At 40.3% G+C, this 21,303-nt stretch overlaps 1 protein-coding gene across 2 annotated transcripts; it reads right to left on the bottom strand.

The window, feature by feature from the left end:
* Nucleotides 1-9,368: 9,368 nt before the first annotated feature.
* On the bottom strand, nucleotides 9,369-20,064 carry SGCB (sarcoglycan beta). 2 transcript variants are annotated; one of them, XM_073342072.1, is made up of 6 exons: nucleotides 19,760-20,064; nucleotides 15,788-15,997; nucleotides 14,330-14,515; nucleotides 14,008-14,199; nucleotides 12,031-12,162; nucleotides 9,369-11,354 (listed from the first exon to the last, which is right to left on the bottom strand). In XM_073342072.1, the coding sequence occupies exons 1-6, from the start codon at nucleotides 19,796-19,798 to the stop codon at nucleotides 11,154-11,156; spliced, it is 960 nt and encodes a 319-aa protein (XP_073198173.1). In that variant the 5' UTR covers nucleotides 19,799-20,064; the 3' UTR covers nucleotides 9,369-11,153. The 2 variants fall into 2 exon arrangements, with proteins under 2 accessions (XP_073198173.1, XP_073198174.1); XM_073342073.1 differs by lacking the exon at nucleotides 19,760-20,064 and adding an exon at nucleotides 19,227-19,748.
* Nucleotides 20,065-21,303: the final 1,239 nt, after the last annotated feature.

The following is a 21,303-nucleotide window of genomic DNA, read 5'->3' as shown; positions in this document are numbered from 1 at the left end:
AAACTACCATATAGCCACATTCTTCCAGGGAGTGTAATGTTAAGTATTCTATTCAGGTAGAAGGCACCATCACTCTACTCCTTAAGTAAGTGTGTGCTAGCAGCCATTCACTGATGCTGTCTCATTGTTAGGACTGGAGGGTTCGGAAAGGGGAGAGGAACTGCCGATAAAGTGTGAGTTACTTGTTGCAAAAGTTGCAGAAAAGAGGTCCATTTGTCCATAAACGAATAATGATGAGTACTAAATTTGTAGTAGGACAGGTCTAGTAGCAGATCAGAAATATAAAACTATAGTTGTGAAGCCCTCTTGCTAGTGGTTATGTATGACGGGGGGCTATTTTATCACAGGGTAGGAATAATTTATGACCCTAAAAAGGATTTTCAGACAATAGAATAGAAACAAGTACATTGTACCCATATGTTTTGGTTAGCGCATATGCTAAACTTTGGTGCTCTACCATCAGTAATGTACAAGGCATGTGGCCAAATTTTACTCTCAGGTTCGCATGCATAACTTCTACTGAAGTCAAGGGTAGCTGCATGCATATATCTAAGGGTATAATTTAGTCAACAGTTAACTAGCTTTAACTTCCAGCCACTAATAAATTGCACGATCCTGTCCTTATGTAGGTATCATTAATTTCAATAGTTTTTGCAAATATCCCAGAAGTGCAAGACTACATTATATTCATGTAAATCATGACAAAGTTCCTCTCTCTGGTGTTTGCATTTACCATACACTAAGAACCCAGTATGAGCTAATTCACCGGGTCTTAACCTGTGGGTCGGGACCCCAAAGTGGGTCATGACCCTGTTTCAATGGGGTCACCAGGGCTGGTGTTAGACTTGCTGGGGCCAGGAGACGAAGCCACAGCCCGAGGGCTTCAGCCCTGGTGGCAGAGCTCAGATAACAGGCCCCCCACTTGGGGATGAAGCTTTTGGGCTTCGGCCCTACGGCCCAGGATGATGGGGCTTGGGCTTCAGTCCCCCTCCCTGGAGTCATGTAGTGATTTTTGTTGTCAGAAGGGGGTTGCGGTGCAATGAAGTTTGAAAACCCCGATCTAATTTATGTATGTTAGTAAGTTTTCGTCCTGTATGCCAATATTTTCATCAAACAGTGTTCCTGTGTGATAGAGACAGCCAGATCCTCTCTCCCATTTATGACAGCTTATCAAGCATAAGGTTATGTTTATCTAGCAAAACAATCAGTAAATAAACTCAACAATGCATGTTCTAACACAAGCTGTGGCTACAGCCTTCACAGAAAAGCATGATTGGTTCAACAAGATAACAATGCAAAACATCTTACCACGTGCTATAGAACTATTTGGAGATAAAATGGCAGAATACTGGGGTGAAAGTTAACACACTTGCTGCTGAGTAGTTGCTTCTTCATGTGCTGAAGGATTTGTATGACTTTAGGCTTGTTTAGCCTGCTGTACAGGAACTTTTCCGTATGCACGTAAATCTTTTTCTCTGCAGACCATACACTTATTGTGTCTAAACTGCATGCTTCTTTCAGCAGCTGTAGTGTACATACCTGGGTAGGCCCCTCCCCTTGCATGGGTGTGATTAGCAGTGTAGACTGAGGCATGACTTAGGCAGTGAGTACCTGAAGGGTATGGGTATGTATTTGAGTACATGCTGTATGCAGCTCTCTATTCGCCCAGCCATGCCTCCCTGTCTACAGTATTTTTAGTAGTGTAGTGTCCTACTGTCTCCTCACTGCTAGAGCCTTTCCCTGGAAAGGCTGGCAGTGGGGAGGCATCAGGAAAAGGCTTCAATAGCTCCTCATGTTTGGAGCCCTTCCCTGCTGCAGGGACTAGGCTCTAGTCTAGCAGGAAAAGGCTCTAGCAGCAGGGAAAGGTTCTGGTGGAGGGTAGGGGGAAGGGTGGGAAGAGCTGCTGAAGCCTTTCCCTACTTCCTAGCCTCTGCCAGAGCGTTTCACTGAAATAAGTAGCTACGCACCACAGCATGGACGCAGTGCACTTTTCACGGCGGTGTGTAGCTACCTGTAACCTATATTCTGCCAAAAGGGTTGTGAAATGTAGACATAGTCTTAGACACTAAAGTTTGTGAATCTGATCAAAAAATTCTGTCCAAAAGACAAGCAAATGAATTTTCCCTTTTCTTCAACACGCCAGGAGCATCATGAACAACTATATATATATATGTTCTTCTTAGTTACTTGCTCTTGGCTTAAATTTAAATTGTAGGCTCTTTAGGGTAGGGGTTATTTTTGTGTCTGTGTGGTGCCTAGCATACTTAAGTGCTCGGTGAATAAATATAGCTGCAGTAAGTATCTGAGCCTTAAATCCTTCCCCTCCTAGCCACAGTTGCTAGTTTGGTTGAACTTTTTATTGAACTGAATTAATATACAGCTAAGTGTTAGGCAAAATATTTGTTTTGAAAAAAATTCTCACAATTTGCCTGTTTTTAAATTTGTGAAACTTTGAAATTACTGAACTATTTCATGCAAAATTTTCTCCATCTCTTAAAGTAGTGTATTATAAAATTCCTCACCTTTCTCCACTGAGTTCTTGTGAATAAGGTACTGGACTGGGGCTCAGGAGACCTGCATATTGTTCCCAACTTTCACAAAAGCTTGCCTCAGTTCCCTATCAATAAAATGGGGGACAATAATTCTTATAAAAACGAGGAGTACTTGTGGCATCTTAGAGACTAACAGATTTATTTGGGCATAAGCTTTCGTGGGCTAAAACCCACTTCATCAGATTCATGGAGTGGAAAAATACAGTAGGAAGATACGTATACACAGTACATGAAAAGATGGGAGTTGTCTTACCAAGTGGGGGGGGGTGTCAGTGCTAATGAGACAATTCAATTAAAGTGCGGGAACAGGAGGAAAAATCACTTTTGTAGTGGTAATCAGGGTGGCCCATTTCAAACAGTTGACAAGAAGGTGTGAGTAACAGCATGGGGAAATCTCATAAAAAATCAACCTTCCACACAAACTTCCTCATGGCTGGACTTTACAAAAACTAGACAAGCCATTGACAACACACACTTTGCTTCTCTACAGAGGAAAAAGGACACTAAACTATCTAAACTCCTACATGCCACAAGGGACCACAACAGTGGTTCCCTTAACCCACCCAACAATATTGTTAATCTATCCAGCTATACTTTTAGACGGGCAGAAGAGTCTGTTCTATCTCTGGGCCTCTCCTTCTGCCCCACCACCCCCATGAACATGATACAGTTCTGCGGTAACCTAGAATCCTACTTTCGATGTCTCCGACTCAAGGAATATTTCCAACACACCATTAACAGCACGCTAACCCACAGAAACCTTCCTACCAATGCTACAAAAAGAAGGATTCTGTGAGGACTCCTCCTGAAGGTCGAAACAACAGACTGTACTTCTACATGGAGTGCTTCTGCTGACATGCACAGGCTGAAATTGTGGAAAAGCAGCATCACTTGCCCCATAATCTCAGCCATGCAGAACACAACACCATCCACAGCCTCAGAAACACCTCTGACATCATAATCAAAAAGGTTGACAAAGGAGGTGCTGTCATCATCATGAATTGGTCGGAATATGAACGAGAGGCTGCTAGGCAACTCTCTGATACCACATTCTACATGCCATTACCCTCTGATCCCTAAAAAGGCACAGGAACAAATCTACACAGACACACCCATAGAATCCCGACCAGGGGTATTCTGTCTGCTACCCAAGATCCATAAACCTGGGAATCCTGGATGCCCCATCATCACAGGCATTGGCACCCTGACAGCAGAATTGTCTGGCTATGTAGACTCTCTCCTCAGGCCTTACGCTACCAGCGCTTCCAGCTTTTTTTGAGACAAAACCGACTTCCTGAGGAAACTACAATCTATTGGTCTTCCATAAAACACCATCCTGGCCACTATGGATGTAGAAGCCCTCTACACCAACATTCCATACAAAGATGGACTATAAGCCATCGGGAACAGTATCCCCGATAATGTCACGGCAAACCTGGTGGCTGAACTTTGTGACTTTGTCCTCACCCATAACTATTTCACATTTGGGGACAATGTATACGTTCAAGTCAGCGGCACTGCTATGGGTACCCGCATGGCCCCACAGTATGCCAAAATTTTTATGGCTGACTTAGAACAACGCTTCCTCAGCTTTCATTCCCTAACACCCCTACTCTACTTGTGCTACATTGATGACATCTTCATCATCTGGACCCCTTGGAAGGAGGCCCTTGAGGAATTCCACCAGGATTTCAACAATTTCCACCCCATCATCATCTTCAGCCTGGACCAGTCCCCACAAGAGATCCACTTCCTGGACACTACAGTGCAAATAAGTGATGGTCACATAAACACCACTCTATACCGGAAACCTACTGATGACTCTACTTACGTACATGTCTCCAGCTTTCATCCAGACCACATCACACGATCCATTGTCTACAGCCAAGCTCTAAAATACAACCACATTTGCTCCAATCCTTCAGACAGAGACCTACAGGATCTCTATCAAGTCTTCTTAAAACTACAGTACCCACCTGCTGAAGTGAAGATACAGATTGACAGAGCCAGAAGGGTACCCAGAAGTCACCTACTACAGGACAGGCTCAACAAAGAAAGTAACAGAACGCCACTAGCCATCACCTTCAGCCCCCAATTAAAACCTCTCCAGCGCATCATCAAGGATCTACAACCTATCCTGAATGAGGATCCCTCACTCTCACAGACCTTGGGAGACAGACCAGTCCTCGCTTACAGACAGCACCCCCAACCTGAGGCAAATACTGACCAGCAACTACACACCACACAACAAAAACACTAACCCAGGAACCTAGCCCTGCAGCAAACCCCGTTGCCAACTCTGTCCACATATCTATTCAAGGGACACCATCATAGGACCTAACCACATCAGCCACACCATCAGGTGCTCGTTTACCTGCACATCTACCAATGTGATATATGCCATCATGTTCCAGCAATGCCCCTCTGCCATGTACGTTGGCCAAACCAGACAGTCTCTACGTAAAAGAATAAATGGACACAAATCAGATGTCAAGAATTATAACATTCAAAAACCAGTCGGAGAACACTTCAACCTCCCTGGACACTCAATAACAGATTTTAAAGTGGCAATTCTTCAACAAGAAAACTTCAAAAACAGACTCCAATGATAAACTGCAGAACTGGAATTAATTTACAAACTGGACATCATCAAATTAGGCCTGAAGAAAGACTGGGAGTGGATGGATCACTACAAAAACTAAAAACTAATTTCCCCCTACTGTTACTCACACCTTCTTGTCAACTGTTTGAAATGGGCCATCCTGATTATCACTACAAAAGTGATTTTTCCTCCTGTTGATAATAGCCCACTTTAATTGAATTGTCTCATTAGAATTGACCCCCCCCCCCACTTGGTAAGGCAACTCCCATCTTTTCATATACTGGGTATATATATCTTCCTACTGTATTTTCCACTTCATGCATCTGATGAAGTGGGTTTTAGCCCATGAAAGCTTATGCCCAAATAAATTTGTTTGTCTCTAAGGTGCCACAAGTACTCATCATTGTTTTTGCTGATACAGACTAACATGGCTACCACTCTGAAAATAATACTTCTGTACCTCACAGGGTATTGAGGATAAATTCATTAATGTTTGAGTCATTCAGCTACTACAGTGACTAGGACCATAGAAAAGCATGTAAATCTTGTTCTGATCTCTTTATGGATGAATATTTCATGTCCACTACATGTAACACAGAATTAAATGAGATTCAGATTTACATAACACAATCAACTAATTAAAACAATCTATAAAATTATATATTTGAAGTCAATTCTCTTAGGTACTACTCACCTCTTGGAATTGCAGTAAGATTATTTCTCTCAATGGACAAGACTTTTAAAGAAGGAAGTAGATTGTAAGTATGAACTTTTCTGTGTTTATCAGTCCAGTGTGCTGGTTTATGTATATCCAGTGTGACATAGTGGATGGTATTACCACTGAGATTTAGAGTTTCCAAAAATGGTAAATTTCTAAAGCTATTTAAAGATAGCTCAGAAATCAGGTTATTACTAAGATTCAGATATTTGATATTCCATTTTTCATCTCTCCAGTTAGACCACAGCAAGATAGTAATATTATTATAACTTAAATCAACAATTGTTACTGTTTGTGATATGTCTGTGGGGATAGTCGATTTTCCAGTGAAAGAACAATTCATCAAGAACTTCCCATCCCACAAGCAGTCAGAATTGTAATAGATACCAACACCAGTCTTCTGTGATTTGGTCTCTGACAATCCGGTAAAATTCAGGCAAAGGACCACAATTATGACCTTCATATAAGGATTTGCCATAATATCTAGAAATAAATATTCAAAATTATAATAATTAAGGACCAAAGAAATCAGAAAAACCTTAAATGTATTTCTTTAAAGTAAAGAAAAAAAACCTCACTGCCAGTTCATATTAAACATTTAGTTTCATTAAGAGAGTCACAATTACTTTGAAAAATGCATTTAGTCTGAAGTTGCTAAAAACTTATTTTCAAATTTTCTTACTTTTCTCACAGATGATCAGTCCGTAGCGCAGCCATTCAGAAACTTGTGAACTACTAACATCAGGGACTTTTGAACTTCAATTTCCTCTATTGTATATACTTATCAGGGAGCAAAGTCTACCAGTCATAATCTGACACATAGATATGGAATAATTCTCATGTTTTTAGTTAATAAAATACTTGTATCATCATTAAACCAACAACATATTTTAAACTAAATTTAGTACATACTGTACTTCCAAAAAATTTTAAAGCAGAGTCTAGATTTTTAGAATTTATTTGTTTCACTTCAAAAACATATGGATTAAAAACTCAACATTCTGTTTTACATATTGAAACAACAATAATTACAAATGCTGAGAATAACTTTCTTCAAGAACAAGAGGTTTTGGAAGTACATAACACTATTTTACACAGAGGCATGTAGTCTGTACTTCAATATTCCTAGAATCTCAAATGTATCTAGTTGTTAAATAAATACAGGAGCACACAAGAAATCTTCGACTTAAACAAAAACATCCAGAAAATATAAAGGGATGCAGTTAGAAGTTAAATCACAATTAAATGCACAACACAGGGTGTATATCGCATCCATATTTTTTTCAATCTGTGTAAAGTTTATGGAAGGCAACCAAATATAGTAAGAAAATTTACAAATAATTAGCAAGCACCATACATATCAATCCTTAAAGGAATGAAGATTATTTTTGCTAACTTTAAATTACAAATGGACATTTTAAACAAATCCAAAGACATAATTTAACACTATTACAGGTTTTTGAGATAAGTTCTTTCAAACAGGTTTGCATTTAGTACCTCAGTGAGAAGAACTCTAAATCCAGGTACTGTATGCAGTCATGTGGTCATGCACATAATTAGCCAAAGTTATCAATATTAACCATATAATGACCACAATGTGTCCATACAGATTTTATATATACCTTTGACAGAAAGTGCTGCTGAAAACTTTTTAAAATGAAACTTCTATAAATTGAAGCCCATAAAGTATCAGTCTGCCATTAGTAATATGGGGTGAAAATACTAAGCGCTTTTCATTTTGTTTCTTTGCCATGTTGAGCTATAACACACAAGTTCTATATACCACTACTTAAAATAGCTAAGGAATTTGTATGTTTCAGGTAAATTTATATTTTAAAGAATATTAATAGGGATAACAAATATCCTCTTCTGTAAAGCAGTTTAAGCTCCATGAATGAAATGTGCTGTGTCTGTGCAAAATGTTATCAACATTTATTCCGTGTCTAAAGTGAGCGAGACAATTACTTTCACTGTTGTTTTTTTAAAAGTAAACCACTGGAGTAAAAATCATTTTGTTGTTGCCATCATTCAACCTAATACCACCTCCTCTCTCCTGTTTGACATACTCAGTTGTTGCATCATGTCTAAACTAAGGTCCCAATCCTGCAATTAGCTCCATATGTGTACACTCCCGCATTCGTGCAGAGACCCACTGACATCACCAGGGCCCAGCGTAGGACTGGGACTGTCTTTTGTGACATGCCTACCACACCTTCGTGTAGTGTCAGCCAATAAAATTAGATTAGACCTTACTTATCTTTTCATAAGTACCACATTCAGTGGGGAAGTTAATATGTAACATTTGTATACCTATTAGTATATGTATTACCTATTAGAAATTTCTAGTACTAGTACAGCCTGTTAATAACCATTCACAGGAAATCACTTACATGGCCTCCATTATTAAGATCACTAGTGGCTAACAGAAAGCAACACTATTTCTAACTAATGGTAACGAGTATCAGAGGGGAAGCCGTGTTAGTCTGTATCAGTAAAAACAACAAGGAGCCGCTGTGGCACCTTAGAGACTAACAAATTAATCTGGGCATAAGCTTTCATGGGATATAACCCACTTCATCAGATGCATGGAGTGGAAAAATACAGCAGGAAGATACATATACACAGTACATGAAAAGATGGGAATTGCCTTACCAAGTTGGGGGTCAGTGCTAACGAGGTCAACTCAGTTAGGGTGGAAGTGGCCCATTCCCAACAGTTGACAAGGTGTGAGTATCAACAGAGGGAAAATTATTTTTTGTAGTGACCCAGCCACTCCCAGTCTTTAATTTGAGGGTGTCAAGTTTGCAAATTAATTCCAGTTCCGCAGTTTCTCGTTAAAGTCTGTTTTTGAAGTTTTTTTCTTGAAGAATGGCCACTTTTAAGTCTGTTATTGAGTGTCCAGAGAGCCTGAAGTGCTCCCCTACTGGTTTTTGAATGTTACAATTCTTGACTTCTGATTTGTGTCCATTTATTATTTTGCGTAGAGACTGTCCGGTTTGGCTAAAGTACATGGCAGTGGAGCATTGCTGGCACATGATGGCATATATCACATTGGCAGATGTGCAGGTGAATGAGCCCTTGATGGTGTGGCTGATGTTTTTAGGTCCTATGATGGTGTCCCTTGAATAGATATGCAGACAGATTTGGCAACAGGGTTTGTTGTAGGGCTAGGTTCCTGGGTTAGTGTTTTTGTTGTGTGGTGTATAGTTGCTGGTGAGTATTTGCTTCAGGTTGGGGGTGCTGTCTGTAAGCGAGGACTGGCCTGTCTCCCAAGGTCTGCGAGAGTGAGGGATCCTCATTCAGGATAGGTTGTAGATCCTTGATGATGCACTGGAGAGGTTTCCCTTTGTTGATATTCACCCCTTCTTGTCAACTGTTGGGAATGGGCCACTTCTACCCTAATTGAATTGGCCTCATTAGCACTGATCCCCCACTTGGTAAGGCAACTCCCATCTTTTCATGTGGTGTATATTTATATCTGCTTACTGTATTTTCCACTCCACGCATCTGATGAAGTGGGTTATATCCCACAAAAGCTTATGTCCAAATAAATTTGTTAGTCTCTAAGGTAACAAGTATAAAAGCCTTATAATTAGCAAGTTTATTTTTTACACTGGAATACATGATTCTCTCTCCAAAAACAGTTAAGAGGGTTTTAATAAAAGCTGCCATCATTCTCAAAGTGCAAAGGTTTCATTAAGACCCCAATTCATCACAATACGTAAGAACTTGCATTAACTTTTAAGCATGTATTCTCATAATGTAAAATTTAGGCAGATGCTTCCATACAATGCAGAATTGGGACCTAGATTACGGTCACAATTATAACTACAGAACATCTGCTCAATTTCGAATTTAAATACCAGTTTACTTAGTAACAAATTTATTATATTTCTAGTCATTATAAATAGCTACACTTTTTTTTTTATTTAGAAAAGTAATGGTCTCAATCACTATGGCCTACAATAGTGTTATTACAGTGTTTTGAATCCTCACCTGTAGAATACCATAGAATATTTTTTATTAAGGTACCCAAGAAAAAACTGTGTAAATAAAAATAAAAAATGGGTTTTCAAAGTAGAAGACAAGCTTCTAAATATCAAAGCAGATACAATACAATAGTTGACTGTCCCAGTTCCACCTAAAATGTTGGGCACAGATTTTTCTTAATGTCTTCTTAAAGATCAAATAAGTCAACATATGCTTTTCTCTAATTAATTGAAAATAATCAAAAGAAAATTGTCAAGAGTTCATATTAATATTCCAACAGTCAATATTTATCAACTGCAAAAAAAAACTGAAGCAATTTGAATAAAGATTTCACTGCATTTACAGGGCTATAGTTTTGAAAGCTAGCCTCTGTTTTTGCATCCAAATAGTGAGTATGGCTATTTGGAGATGGAGAAAAGGTTACTTGGATGTCAGGTACAGATTGTCTCTACAAAGCAGTTACTTAGATGACGGACCTTTATTGCACTCTAAGTAATTACTGGTGCAAAAATGAAGGTCTGGTTGAGGGTGGGCTGAAAATCAGCATATAACACATATATATAAAAGAAGCTAGTTTGCCTTTTGGCCCCTTCCGGTAGGGTTTATCTCTAACGAACTGGAAAGATCCTTCCCAATTGTTCCTTTGTGGTTGGTTTCCTGTTACTGCCACAAAGCACGGCTCCAATGAAGCCTATGCTGCCAGCGCCTCCCTCTTACCAGTTACCGCAAAGTCCGCTTCTTACAGAATGATCTGCGCAACCAAAAAGAGGCTCTGTGGAACAAGTAACAGAGCTGCAAACTGTATTGCTTTATCCAAGGAATCTCTGCAGAGCCCAAGGTGGAAAAATGTGCATCCTCCCAACTCTACACCTCACTCCATGCAGATTCCAGCAACTTCTCAGAGTTCTGAGGTGAGAGGAAGTAAAACAGCACTTCAGAGGCAAGGAGTTGAGGACTCTTTGCAGGAGGTGCTCAGCATCTTGTAGGATCAATCCCCCAGTAAATCTCTCTTACTGGCCTCAATTCAGCAAGGTACTTGATCAAGTGTGTATGTTGAAGCATGTGCTTAAGTATCTTGCTAAATCAGACCCATTATTATGGTAAATACTCTATTGTAAATACTGAAATTATGCAACAGACATAATACTGCTGTGCTAAAAATGTTAGTAATAAATATTATAATAAACTGTTGTGTAAACAGAAATAATTGGCATGCAATTGTTTTATACACACAAATGTAAAAACGTAAATGAACTCTCTTCATGACTGCTCTTGTCCCAGTACTTTGCGTTTAGTGTATGGTTCCACAAGGGTTGACTGAGGTTTGACAACCCATGTTGCGGGTCTTCACTTCAACTCGGAATAGAGTTCCATCTGCACACATACAGAGCTTGTAGCGCAGCCAGTCAACGTTATTAAACTTTTCCCCATAAGAACTTGGAAGTCGAGATGTGCTGACCATCACAGTTCCATTTAAGATAATGCTGTTTTCCTAATAAAAGAATAATTATACAATTTATCACTGAATAGAAGTAGGATATTTATTTCCAAAAGAATGTAAATGAATAGCTTATTTTCAAAGCTACCCTAAAGATAATAAAAGAAAGGTTATTAATTTTGTTTATATTTTAAGTCTTTGCATAAGAACTTTATTTAAAAAAAATTACGAGTGAACGTAGTGCTCATACATCTCAGTTCTGACCCGCAGCATACCTTGCTATTCCACTCATAGGCCAATACCGAGCACACTACTCATTTTGTGGTAGTTAGATGTGTGATGCACAATACAATGAGCCCACCAAGCTTATCTTCACTTGTGAACCAGAACAAACCAGACTTTAAACATCAATCTTCTAAAATCTAATATTTTTCCCTTTAACCTCTTCTCCACTTCAGATTGTCCACATCATTAACATAACATCAAAAAGCATACAGTATGAAATAATTACTAACTCAAAGTTTTTCAGTCACTATTTCAAAAGATGAATAATTAAATTATTACATTTGCTTTTATAATGCTACAATTAATTGAACTGCTACTAAACTATATTTTTATCCTGAATTTACAGATTTGAATCCATCCAAAAAAATGAGAGAGCCTAATTTTTCTTCTTCTTCGTTTTAACATGGAGCTATTAGAAATAATTTTGTCAATATAAAATACTTACTGCCTTTAGTTCCATATCACCATGCATACGAAACTCAATGGTTTTGCCCATGATGAAAACACCTTCATTTCCACGAACAATGGCACGTCCGTCAACCTTTATATTTAGGTCACTGGTAGCATTGCTGGTAATCTTAAAGGGAAAAAATATGCAAGAAGAATGAAATAATGGTAAACAGAGTTTTAAAAGTTCCATTTTTGCTTGTCTTTAAGTAATTTTGTTAAATTAGTTCCCTAAATAATAGCCACACTGCTAAAAATTTGAATATAACACAGTCAATGCATGTTGCATATCCCTTTCCCTATGCCTTTAAAGTTTCTACAATTTTTTACTGCTCTGAACAATGAGTCATGACTAGAAACAAGGATCTTGGAAAATTTCTGTGTCACAGTAAAAAGTTTAATTATCTAGACTGTCAGCTAACTTACACTTGCACATCACTTGGCTAGGATTAAGTACAGCCATACCTGCAGATGCTCTGGCAAACAAAGCATCTTGCAGCCCGCCAGAGGCTTACCCTGAACAAGCTGTGAACCAAGTTTGGGAACTGCTGTGCTAGAGAATTTAGAGGAACATATAAGTTGTTTAGGTGCCAAATTTAACCTACCTTATAAGTCTCTCTTATTCTGAAAAGTAATTATATGAAAATGATTCCTCCTTACCCATCAGATTTGTTCCTTGTGTGTATTCAGAGTTAAATCTGTTTACTTAGGTACAAAAATAAGTTTACTTTTTATTCCTGTTAGTTCTGCAGCGTAAACATCACTGAGAGAGTGAGTTGGATTCTATTCCTTCTTGTACGTCATCAACAGAATTGTTCACTAAATTCTAAGTACACAGCCAGTTATCTGTGTAAACCTACTGAAGGCAATGGTGTTGTATAGTTGTGACTAAGGGCTTGGCTACACTTACATTTTATAGCACTCTAACTTGCTTGCTCAGGGGGGTGAAAAATCACCCCCCTGAGCGCAAGTCAGAGTGCTTTAAAGTGCTAGTGTAAACAGGCTCTGAGCGCTGGGAGCTGCACTTCCAGCACTCGGAGCTAATCCCCTCGTGGAGGTGGATTACCAGGAGAGCTGGGAGAGCGCTCCCCCAGTGCTTGCGCGCAACCACGCTTGCACTTCAAAGTGCTGCCGTGGGAGCGCTCCCGCAACAGCGCTTTGAAGTTTCCAGTGTAGCCAGGCCCTAAGGTCTTAATGTGGCCTGAAGAATCTTTATTACAGATGGTGATGTGGAAGAAAAACCTCAGAGCTTGATTTTCAGATCCCATGTTGAATTTGTAATGCTGGCAGCTGGAAAACATCATCTTTTTTACTAATAAATGGGGCACATTTGATCTGGAAGTCAATCTAACAAACATGGAACCCTGCAATGCCATTCACTTTTCAGTTTAACTGCACATAAAAAATTGTTATCATGTGCTGGATAATGTCATCTGATTATTACAAATCTATTGCCAAGGAAAAGAAAGCAATAGGCACAGGTTGTGTGTACTCACGTGTGCGTGTGGTATTTTTAAAGAATTGAGTTTTTTTTAAAAAAATCTGAATTCTCCACAACCTCTGAACAGTAATAATTATACAACAAGCTATTTCTGGACCAGTTAGCTGTAAAAATCAATAATGCTGGTGCATGATCAAACAGGAAAACTCCAATGGCAAACAGAAAAATAAATTTGGGTATTCTGGTCCTGATATGTTAGGATGGTTAGTTAAAGCATTTTATTTTATTTTAACTTATTCTCTTACTTGCAACAGTGTACCACAAAAAGAACATAACTTTATTACAACTTTTCTTCAGGATTTTACTGTTTACATTTTGCAACAGTTACTTCATGTCAAAATACTTTTTTGGTTATACTTCTGTATTTACTTGAATATGTCACAACACAAACTGCATTCCTACTTTGCAATAACAAACAATTCCATAATTAGCCTTTATATAAAAGAAAAAGTGAGCTATTAAAATAGCTCATACCCTCTCCGTAGATGCCTTCTGTACATTCAAAATTTTCACTCCATTTGGCAAATGAAACTCATGAGTCTCATAGTCTGTGCTGAACAAAGTATTGTGTGTCCTTGGGTCAATAAATTCCATACCAATATCACTGGTAATGGAGGTTTTGTCCTTTTCCACACTAAGTTTTGTTGTTCCTTGCTGAAATACAATCTGCGGAAACAAATCATTAAAATTATTTTAAAACATGACAAAAACATTTTTACTATAGTTATGATTAATAATAATAATGCAATTCCCCCATATTGTTTACCATATATGTTCAGCTCATGATGTAACTTACAGGCTGGTTATTTCCAGTGATAACCAAATCTTCATTACGCCTGCCTCCTACTGTACTTTTATATAATGGATGTATAACTCCCATGTCGGATACTTGTTTAAATCGCAGTAAGCCACTCTCATGAAACTCCATGCTGTCACAACCATTGGGCCCAATACGAATCACAGCCCAGATGACAAGTGTGATCTAAAACAGTAACACAAGCATAGTTTCATATTTATTTTAATACTACAGATGCAGGAAAACAGAGTGGTCAAAATACTTTTTTTAAAAGGAGCGTTTAATTAGTTATTACATTTAAAATAACCACAAGCATACAAATGATTTAAGTACTAGAGATTTTTACAATGGGTGTGTGAAAGGAAGTTTGTTTTAAAGAAACTATTTTCCTTTGCTTTACTATGTTTATGCTTTCTTTCCACTGAAAACACAGAAATGCAGTTAATCACAATATATGGTTATTTTTAACCCATCTCAAATATGATCTAAAATAGTTTGTAAAATATTATAAAAACCTACATTCTCCCTACACTTGAACACTCTGAAATTAAGTAATGTGGATGATGGCTTGAGACATCTTCCTGTTTGAGATACTGGCTGTATTCTAAGCTAAATAAACTCAGCGTGAAAGGTGTTTGTTAACCCAGTCTTGAGTTAAAAAAAAGGACCCTTCAGTGTTGATGGTATACTGAAATGCCTAACTATGAGGAGATGAGACGCAAAGGTGGGTATTAAAATAGTGAATTGCAGTAGCAAATCAGAGTGCAAATTGTACAGGATGAATTCTGAAAACTAATATACAGTTCAGTTAGTAACTATACAACATTCCTGTGATCTGATGGGTTGAGAGCACTTCATTGCATACATTAATTCAGAATAATTGTATTGAACGTTGCACTGGTAATAATTTGCATTGTTTGTCATGTACAGCTCTGGGAGTGGAAATAATCAGAAGATTCCTGTTCCTGATTAATATTAGGGGCATAGGCTTGGTTGTGGTCTTGATACATGTGGCCTCTTAGATGAGAGAATGTAAAAATAAGATTTAGCGTTTAAGCTCTTCGTGGAAGGAACTGTCTTTTTAATCTCTGTAGAACATCTTGCAATGTTATAATGCTATTTTTAATAACAACAGAGAACTTTGGGAAGGAATGGAGGAAAAAATCATTGGTCTGATTAGTCATACTAAGGAAAAGACAAGGAAAAAAAAAAAGATTGGGGACTTCTTGCTAATAAAAACCCCACAATAAAACACCTTGAAATAATCTTTTTGAGACTAAAAATAAGCAGGAAATGTAGGGAAAAAATTAAAGTAATCCCCCTTAATACACTTTAAGATTGTGCTTTCCAAAGTATTCTGATCTATGCTGGAGAAAGTTTATATTTATTTAGTAAATACTCAATAAAAAGTAAAACAAGCATGCCCAAACTCACTTGCAGCCTAAGTATTATACTCACAATCAAATTGATGACAGCCAAAATAAAAAGGAGAACAATCACACAAATAGCCAAGTTGCCTTTCCTGCCCCGTAAGCCTGTTTTATGGAGACGGTCTTCATCAATTGGGATATATCCAGCCTTAAAGTTACTGTTGTGTTCTTTATTAATGTTTCTCCGCTCCACAGCCTTCTCACGCATAGACTTCTTCACAGGGCCATTAGAACTTTGCTACAGCATGACACAAAGCATGGGTAAATGGTTATTTTACAGGTAATCAAAATTTATAACAAAAGTAAGAGTTTGAACCAGTGGAATATTTGTCTGCTATCCCAACGTTTAGTTTATCTATTTTTAAGTAACACCACTACAGAGGCACTTTAAAACCAATTAAATTAAATTTAAAACCATTTTGTGCATAGTCAGTTTTCTCTGTTTCTGGGGGTCTTTCGCTTCAGGAAAAGGGAAGAGAAAAAACATTGTAAAACCACAAAAAACTAGTAGGGAAACTCGTGGGCATGTATAACTAAAAATAGTTTTAACTTACTGTTTTGAACTGACTAGATCTCAAGGTGACAGTATCACTTTCATTGATATTACTGGAGGGCAAATTAACAGGTAGGGAATACTTTCATATAAAGTATTCTCAGGGATAGAAAGTGGAAGGGTTATAAGACTCCCATATTTTTAGAGCTTTGTACAAAACCTTATGGTACCTTGTTCTTTCTCCCTATTTTTCTTCTCTTTCAATACAGCAAGATGCTATTTTGAGGTCTAATCCTGCAAACATTCTGCAGATCAATTTTACTCACATGCAAGTCTAACTTAAACATAATAAATGTTTTACTCCCAGGGGCATTCTGCACCAAAAATATAAAAATTCCGCACACAATATTTTAAAATTCTACAAATTTTATTTGGCATAATAAAACTACATAATCACACCAGTTTCAATTATTTTGGTAATTTATTTCAAAATACTTGTCTGCAAATATGTCTGTAACACTACAGACACACACACAGAAATTCCCCCAGGAGTAGAGAGTTAGAGAAACCCCTATGACAACCCTATTCCTGTTCTCTGCCTCCCTCCTCACCCCCCTCCAGAGCCCAGCTGGAGGTGAGGGGGGGGGGGAAATCAGATGCTCACAACCCCTCCCCCCCCCCCGAGCCCAGCCACAGTGCCCCCAGCCAATACACCCACACCCTCTCCCCTCCAGAGCCCAGTCATGGGGACCCCCAGCCCAGTTACCCGCAGAGCCCAGTCGTGGGCCTCCCCCTTGCCCAGATACCCACACCTCTACCCCCCAGAGCCCAGCCATGCCCACTCCCCCCCAGCCCAGACACCTGTCCCCCTCCGCCCCAGAGTCCAGGGATCCAGAGGGAGAAACAGCTTGATGCTTGGTCCCAGGTTTGCATGGAGTTTCCTGCAAGCCACTGTCTCCTTCTCTCAGAGCGTTCTGGGAACTGCAGCTGCTAGGAACCCTCTAGCTCCCTCTCCCTCCCTCCAGCAGTGTCTTCTATGTGTGAGCTGAGCTCTGCTGGGTCCAGCGCATTTCTGTGGGGGAAAGGAAATTCTGCATGCACAATGTTAATTTCTGCAAAATTCTGCATTGCGCAGTGGCACAAAATTCTCCCAAGAATAATGTTGCAAGACTGGGCACATAGTGACTCCTTTCTCTCTTCAGGCCACATCTAATGTTACTTCCATGGATGATGAACTATGAGAGTATATCTCTCCCCCCCCCATCCCCTTTTCCTCTCAGAGACAGATGATGACACTCCTTTGATCATTTTAGCCTCCACTACTCTGAGCGAGAATTCAGATAACTAGACTGAAAACCCAGCCTAAGTCATATTTAAACACTGTCAACAAACCATCACACTAGAACAAATTAAATAAAATGAAGCATATGATCACAATTCTATTTACAATAAACTACACAGCTGTATACTGATTTATCAAGTGAGAGATTGAAAAAGACATTTACTCCTATGTTGAGATGTTACAACAAATGTACATTTTATTAACAAAATTCAGACTATGTGAATAGGAAAACCGCTTTTTCCTATTATATAAATATACAGACACTGTTCCTATACGTGAATCTGTATTCCAATGTACATTTTTAATGAAAGCGGCGAAGAGTCCTGTGGCACCTTATAGACTAACAGATGTATTGGAGCATAAGATTTTGTGGGTGAATACCCACTTCAGATGTATGAAGAGTATTTCAATATTTTGAATGAGTATCTAAATTTCTGTCAAAAGAAAAGGAGTACTTGTGGCACCTTAGAGACTAACCAATTTATTTGAGCATGAGCTTTCGTGAGCTCATGCTCAAATAAATTGGTTAGTCTCTAAGGTGCCACAAGTACTCCTTTTCTTTTTGCGAATACAGACTAACACGGCTGTTACTCTGAAACCTAAATTTCTGTCATTTACCCCTACCAACAGCTAGCACTATATATAACAAAGTTCTATTATAGCATAGCAAAAAGCGATGTTTTTTCTTGGCTGCACATATTGTGACTGGTCATCCTTAATTTTTCAAACAAATGTAATGTGAGAGGCTTGATACAAAATGTAGTTCTTTCACTACACTTTTAATCAGTCTTGCCTGTGCAAGTAGATGCGGGGCCTTAGAAAACACAGTAATACAGCTTGCACAATGATAATTAAAACTTTTCAAAGAATCAAGATCAATTAAAAATAGAAATTAAAAATTAGTAGTCCTTTGAAGAATATCTGATTACAAACTGGAGTCCCTTTATAATAAATCTTGTATCTCTAATATTTTTAGATGTATTTAAACAAGCAGGTGCGGGGGGAGTGTTCAAAAACCTTCCAGGCCTTTACACATAATAAAGAAGCAAAAATACCATTTAAAAAAACAAAACACTGTTGCCAACTGCAAGCACTCAAAAGAATCAGGTCCTGTAAAATCATGACATTTAAAAAATCTAATGATTTTTAAGCCAATCATTTTTCATTTCATTATTTTATTTGTCTTCTGAGTTCAGGTTTCCAAACTATTCTCTGAAACCATAAGGACTAGAAATTTAGTTTAAAAAGAAAAAAAGCTGAGATGCTCAAGAAATCATTGGACTCCAGAAGCTTGGGCTTTTAATGAAAACCCCAGATATGGCAAGTTTGCTCCTGTTATAACCCTCCTGATCCCAGGATATGAGAGAGAGGTCGCGGTTTTCAAGGTTGAAAGGCAAACTTGTCCCTTCCATCAACAGGAAGATGGTCCAGAAAAAGATTTTACCTCACCCACCCTCACAACTCTGAAACATTTTCAGATCATCTTGAAAGGAAAAGGCAACTGTGAAAGGGTTTGCTTGCAATGAAATTCAGCATAAATCAGGCACTATGCATTTTTGTTTGATTTTACTACTTGAGTAACAGAAAATCAATGTGCAAAGAAAAACAACCCCCCCACACACACCCACTCACAAAACACAATCTCGCCACCACCCATTCATCAAACGCCACGGGCAGCAACTTTAAATACAGACAACTGTCTCGGCTCTAATTAGCTTCTCCCCCCAGCAGGGAAGAGCAGGTTTTCGTGAGCCCAGCCCTGGGGGAGGGGAGAGCACGGTGCAGACGGGTTTCGGCGCAGAGCGGGGCCACAGGCTCTTCGGAACGCTGCGGGGCTCTCGCGGCCCGCGGGCAGAGGAGGGGCTGGCTGGAGTCCGGCCTGGGGCAGGCTCGGGGCCCGGCGCTCCTCTGCGGGCCACGGAGCAGGCTCCCCTGGGGCTGTTTATGCCGCTGGTGTCCCCGCCGGTTCGCACGGCCGGGCTGAGAGCTCGGGTCCCTAAGGAGCCACGGCTGGGGGCGGTGCCGGCACAGCGGCCTGGGAGGGGCTCGTCCGCGGCCGCTTTCCCTGGGGCCCGGGCGCCGCTGGGGCTGTTCCGCCTATGGCGAGGGAGCCCTGGAGGCGGCTGCCCCCCGCGCGCCCCGCCGTGTGGGGAGCGGGCACAGACCTGCTCCGAGGCGGCAGCTACCGCCGCCGCCGCCGCCATCTTCTTCTCCTGCCGCTGTTCTGTTGCTGTCCCGCCCAGGCGGGGGGAGACTAGCGCCGCGCCAGCCGCCTGTCGCCGCTCCCTGTCCTGGGCTCGGCGCCTCCCGCCGGGCTGGGCACCCCGCGCTGCTCATGTCCGGCCTGAACTCTAGGGGGCAGGGTCGGGAATTCACCCTGCGGCTCCCCTGGGACTCTCAGAAGAGCCCCGCTCGGCGTGACCCTGGCCCAGAGCAGCCTCAGCCTGGCGGCGAGTGTGTGGATGAGTCTGGCACACACCCAGGCACCCTGAAATGCAGGCCCCGGGCCAGTGACAGGGAAGACGCATGAGCTTGTGGCGAAGGTCTTGTGGCGATTGGGAGTCAGGAAGTCTGGGCCTAGTTCCTTGGTCTGCTACAGACATTGGGCCACTTTCCCTCTTTGAGGCTCAGTTTCTCAGGAGTAACCTGAAGAGAATGATATTTCTTGAAGTAGTGTCCACCTCAGGTGCCCGTGCGTCCCTGCACTGCAGATGGGAGATTTGCTGTGGCAGTGCTGGCTTGGGGCCTGCCTGCGCAGCGGGTATCTCGCCGTTGGTGCCTCATGCCGCACGACCCGTGCACGACTCGACCCATTGAGTTCCTTCCCCACCGTCCTCGGCTGTAGATGGAGCTCAGTGGCAGTGCTGCCTCTTTGTTTTTTCTCTCTGTAGCAATATTTAGATTTGTTGTAGTTTAGTAAGTCTAGTTTACTTACTTGGATACTGTTCTTTCAAAAAAAATTAATTGCTATCATTCCCACTCTTTCTCTGTTGGGAAACTTTTAATGGCCACGATGCCTGGCTCGCCCGGGTTTATATGCTGGGACTTGTGCTGTGAGGCGATGCCTGTCTCAGAGAGCCACTCGTGTGTCTGTTGTTTGGGGGAGACTCATCCCTCAACATTGTGTGTGCTGTACAACCTTGTAAGCCAGGGCATGGCATGACAGAGATCATAGAATCATAGGACTGGAAGTTGATCTCGAGAGGTCATCTAGTCCAGTCCCCTGCACTTATGGCAGGACTATATTATCTAGACCATTCCTGGCAGGTGTTTTGTCTAACCGGCTCTTAAAAATCTCCAATGATGGAGATTCCACCACCTCCCTAGGCAATTTATTCCAGTGCTTAACCACCCTGACAGGAAGTTTTCCCTAATCTCCAACCTAAACCACCCTTGCTGCAATTTAAGCCCATTGCTTCTTGTCCTATCCTCAGAGGTTAAGAACAACAATTTTTCTTTCTCCTCCTTGTAATAATCTATTATGTACAGTAACTCCTTGCTTAACATTGTAGTTATGTTGTTGAAAAATGCTACTTTAGGCAAAACGATGCTAAGCGAACCCAATTTCCCCATAAAAACTAATGTAAATAGGGAGGGTTAGGTTCCAGGGAATTTTTTTTCACCAGACAAAAGACTCTCTCTCTCTCTCTCTCTCTCTCTCTCTCTCTCTATATATATATACACACACACACAGAGTATAAGTTTTAAA

Source organism: Lepidochelys kempii, chromosome 4 (assembly GCF_965140265.1).
Source record: "Lepidochelys kempii isolate rLepKem1 chromosome 4, rLepKem1.hap2, whole genome shotgun sequence".
NCBI lineage: Eukaryota > Metazoa > Chordata > Testudines > Cheloniidae > Lepidochelys > Lepidochelys kempii.
This window is presented reverse-complemented; position numbering and strand designations above follow the sequence as displayed.

What these genes read in the sequence shown, in the direction of transcription:
- SGCB (XM_073342072.1), bottom strand. Translation starts at nt 19,798, where the DNA reads ATGGCGGCGGCGGCGGCGGTAGCTGCCGCCTCGGAGCAG. An exon ending in AGAAGGCATCTACGGAGAGG is followed by an intron (nt 12,163 to 14,007) that starts GTATGAGCTATT and finishes TTTCCCTTTAAG; the next exon opens with ATTACCAGCAATGCTACCAG. An exon ending in GTGATATGGAACTAAAGGCA is followed by an intron (nt 11,355 to 12,030) that starts GTAAGTATTTTA and finishes TTCTTTTATTAG; the next exon opens with GAAAACAGCATTATCTTAAA.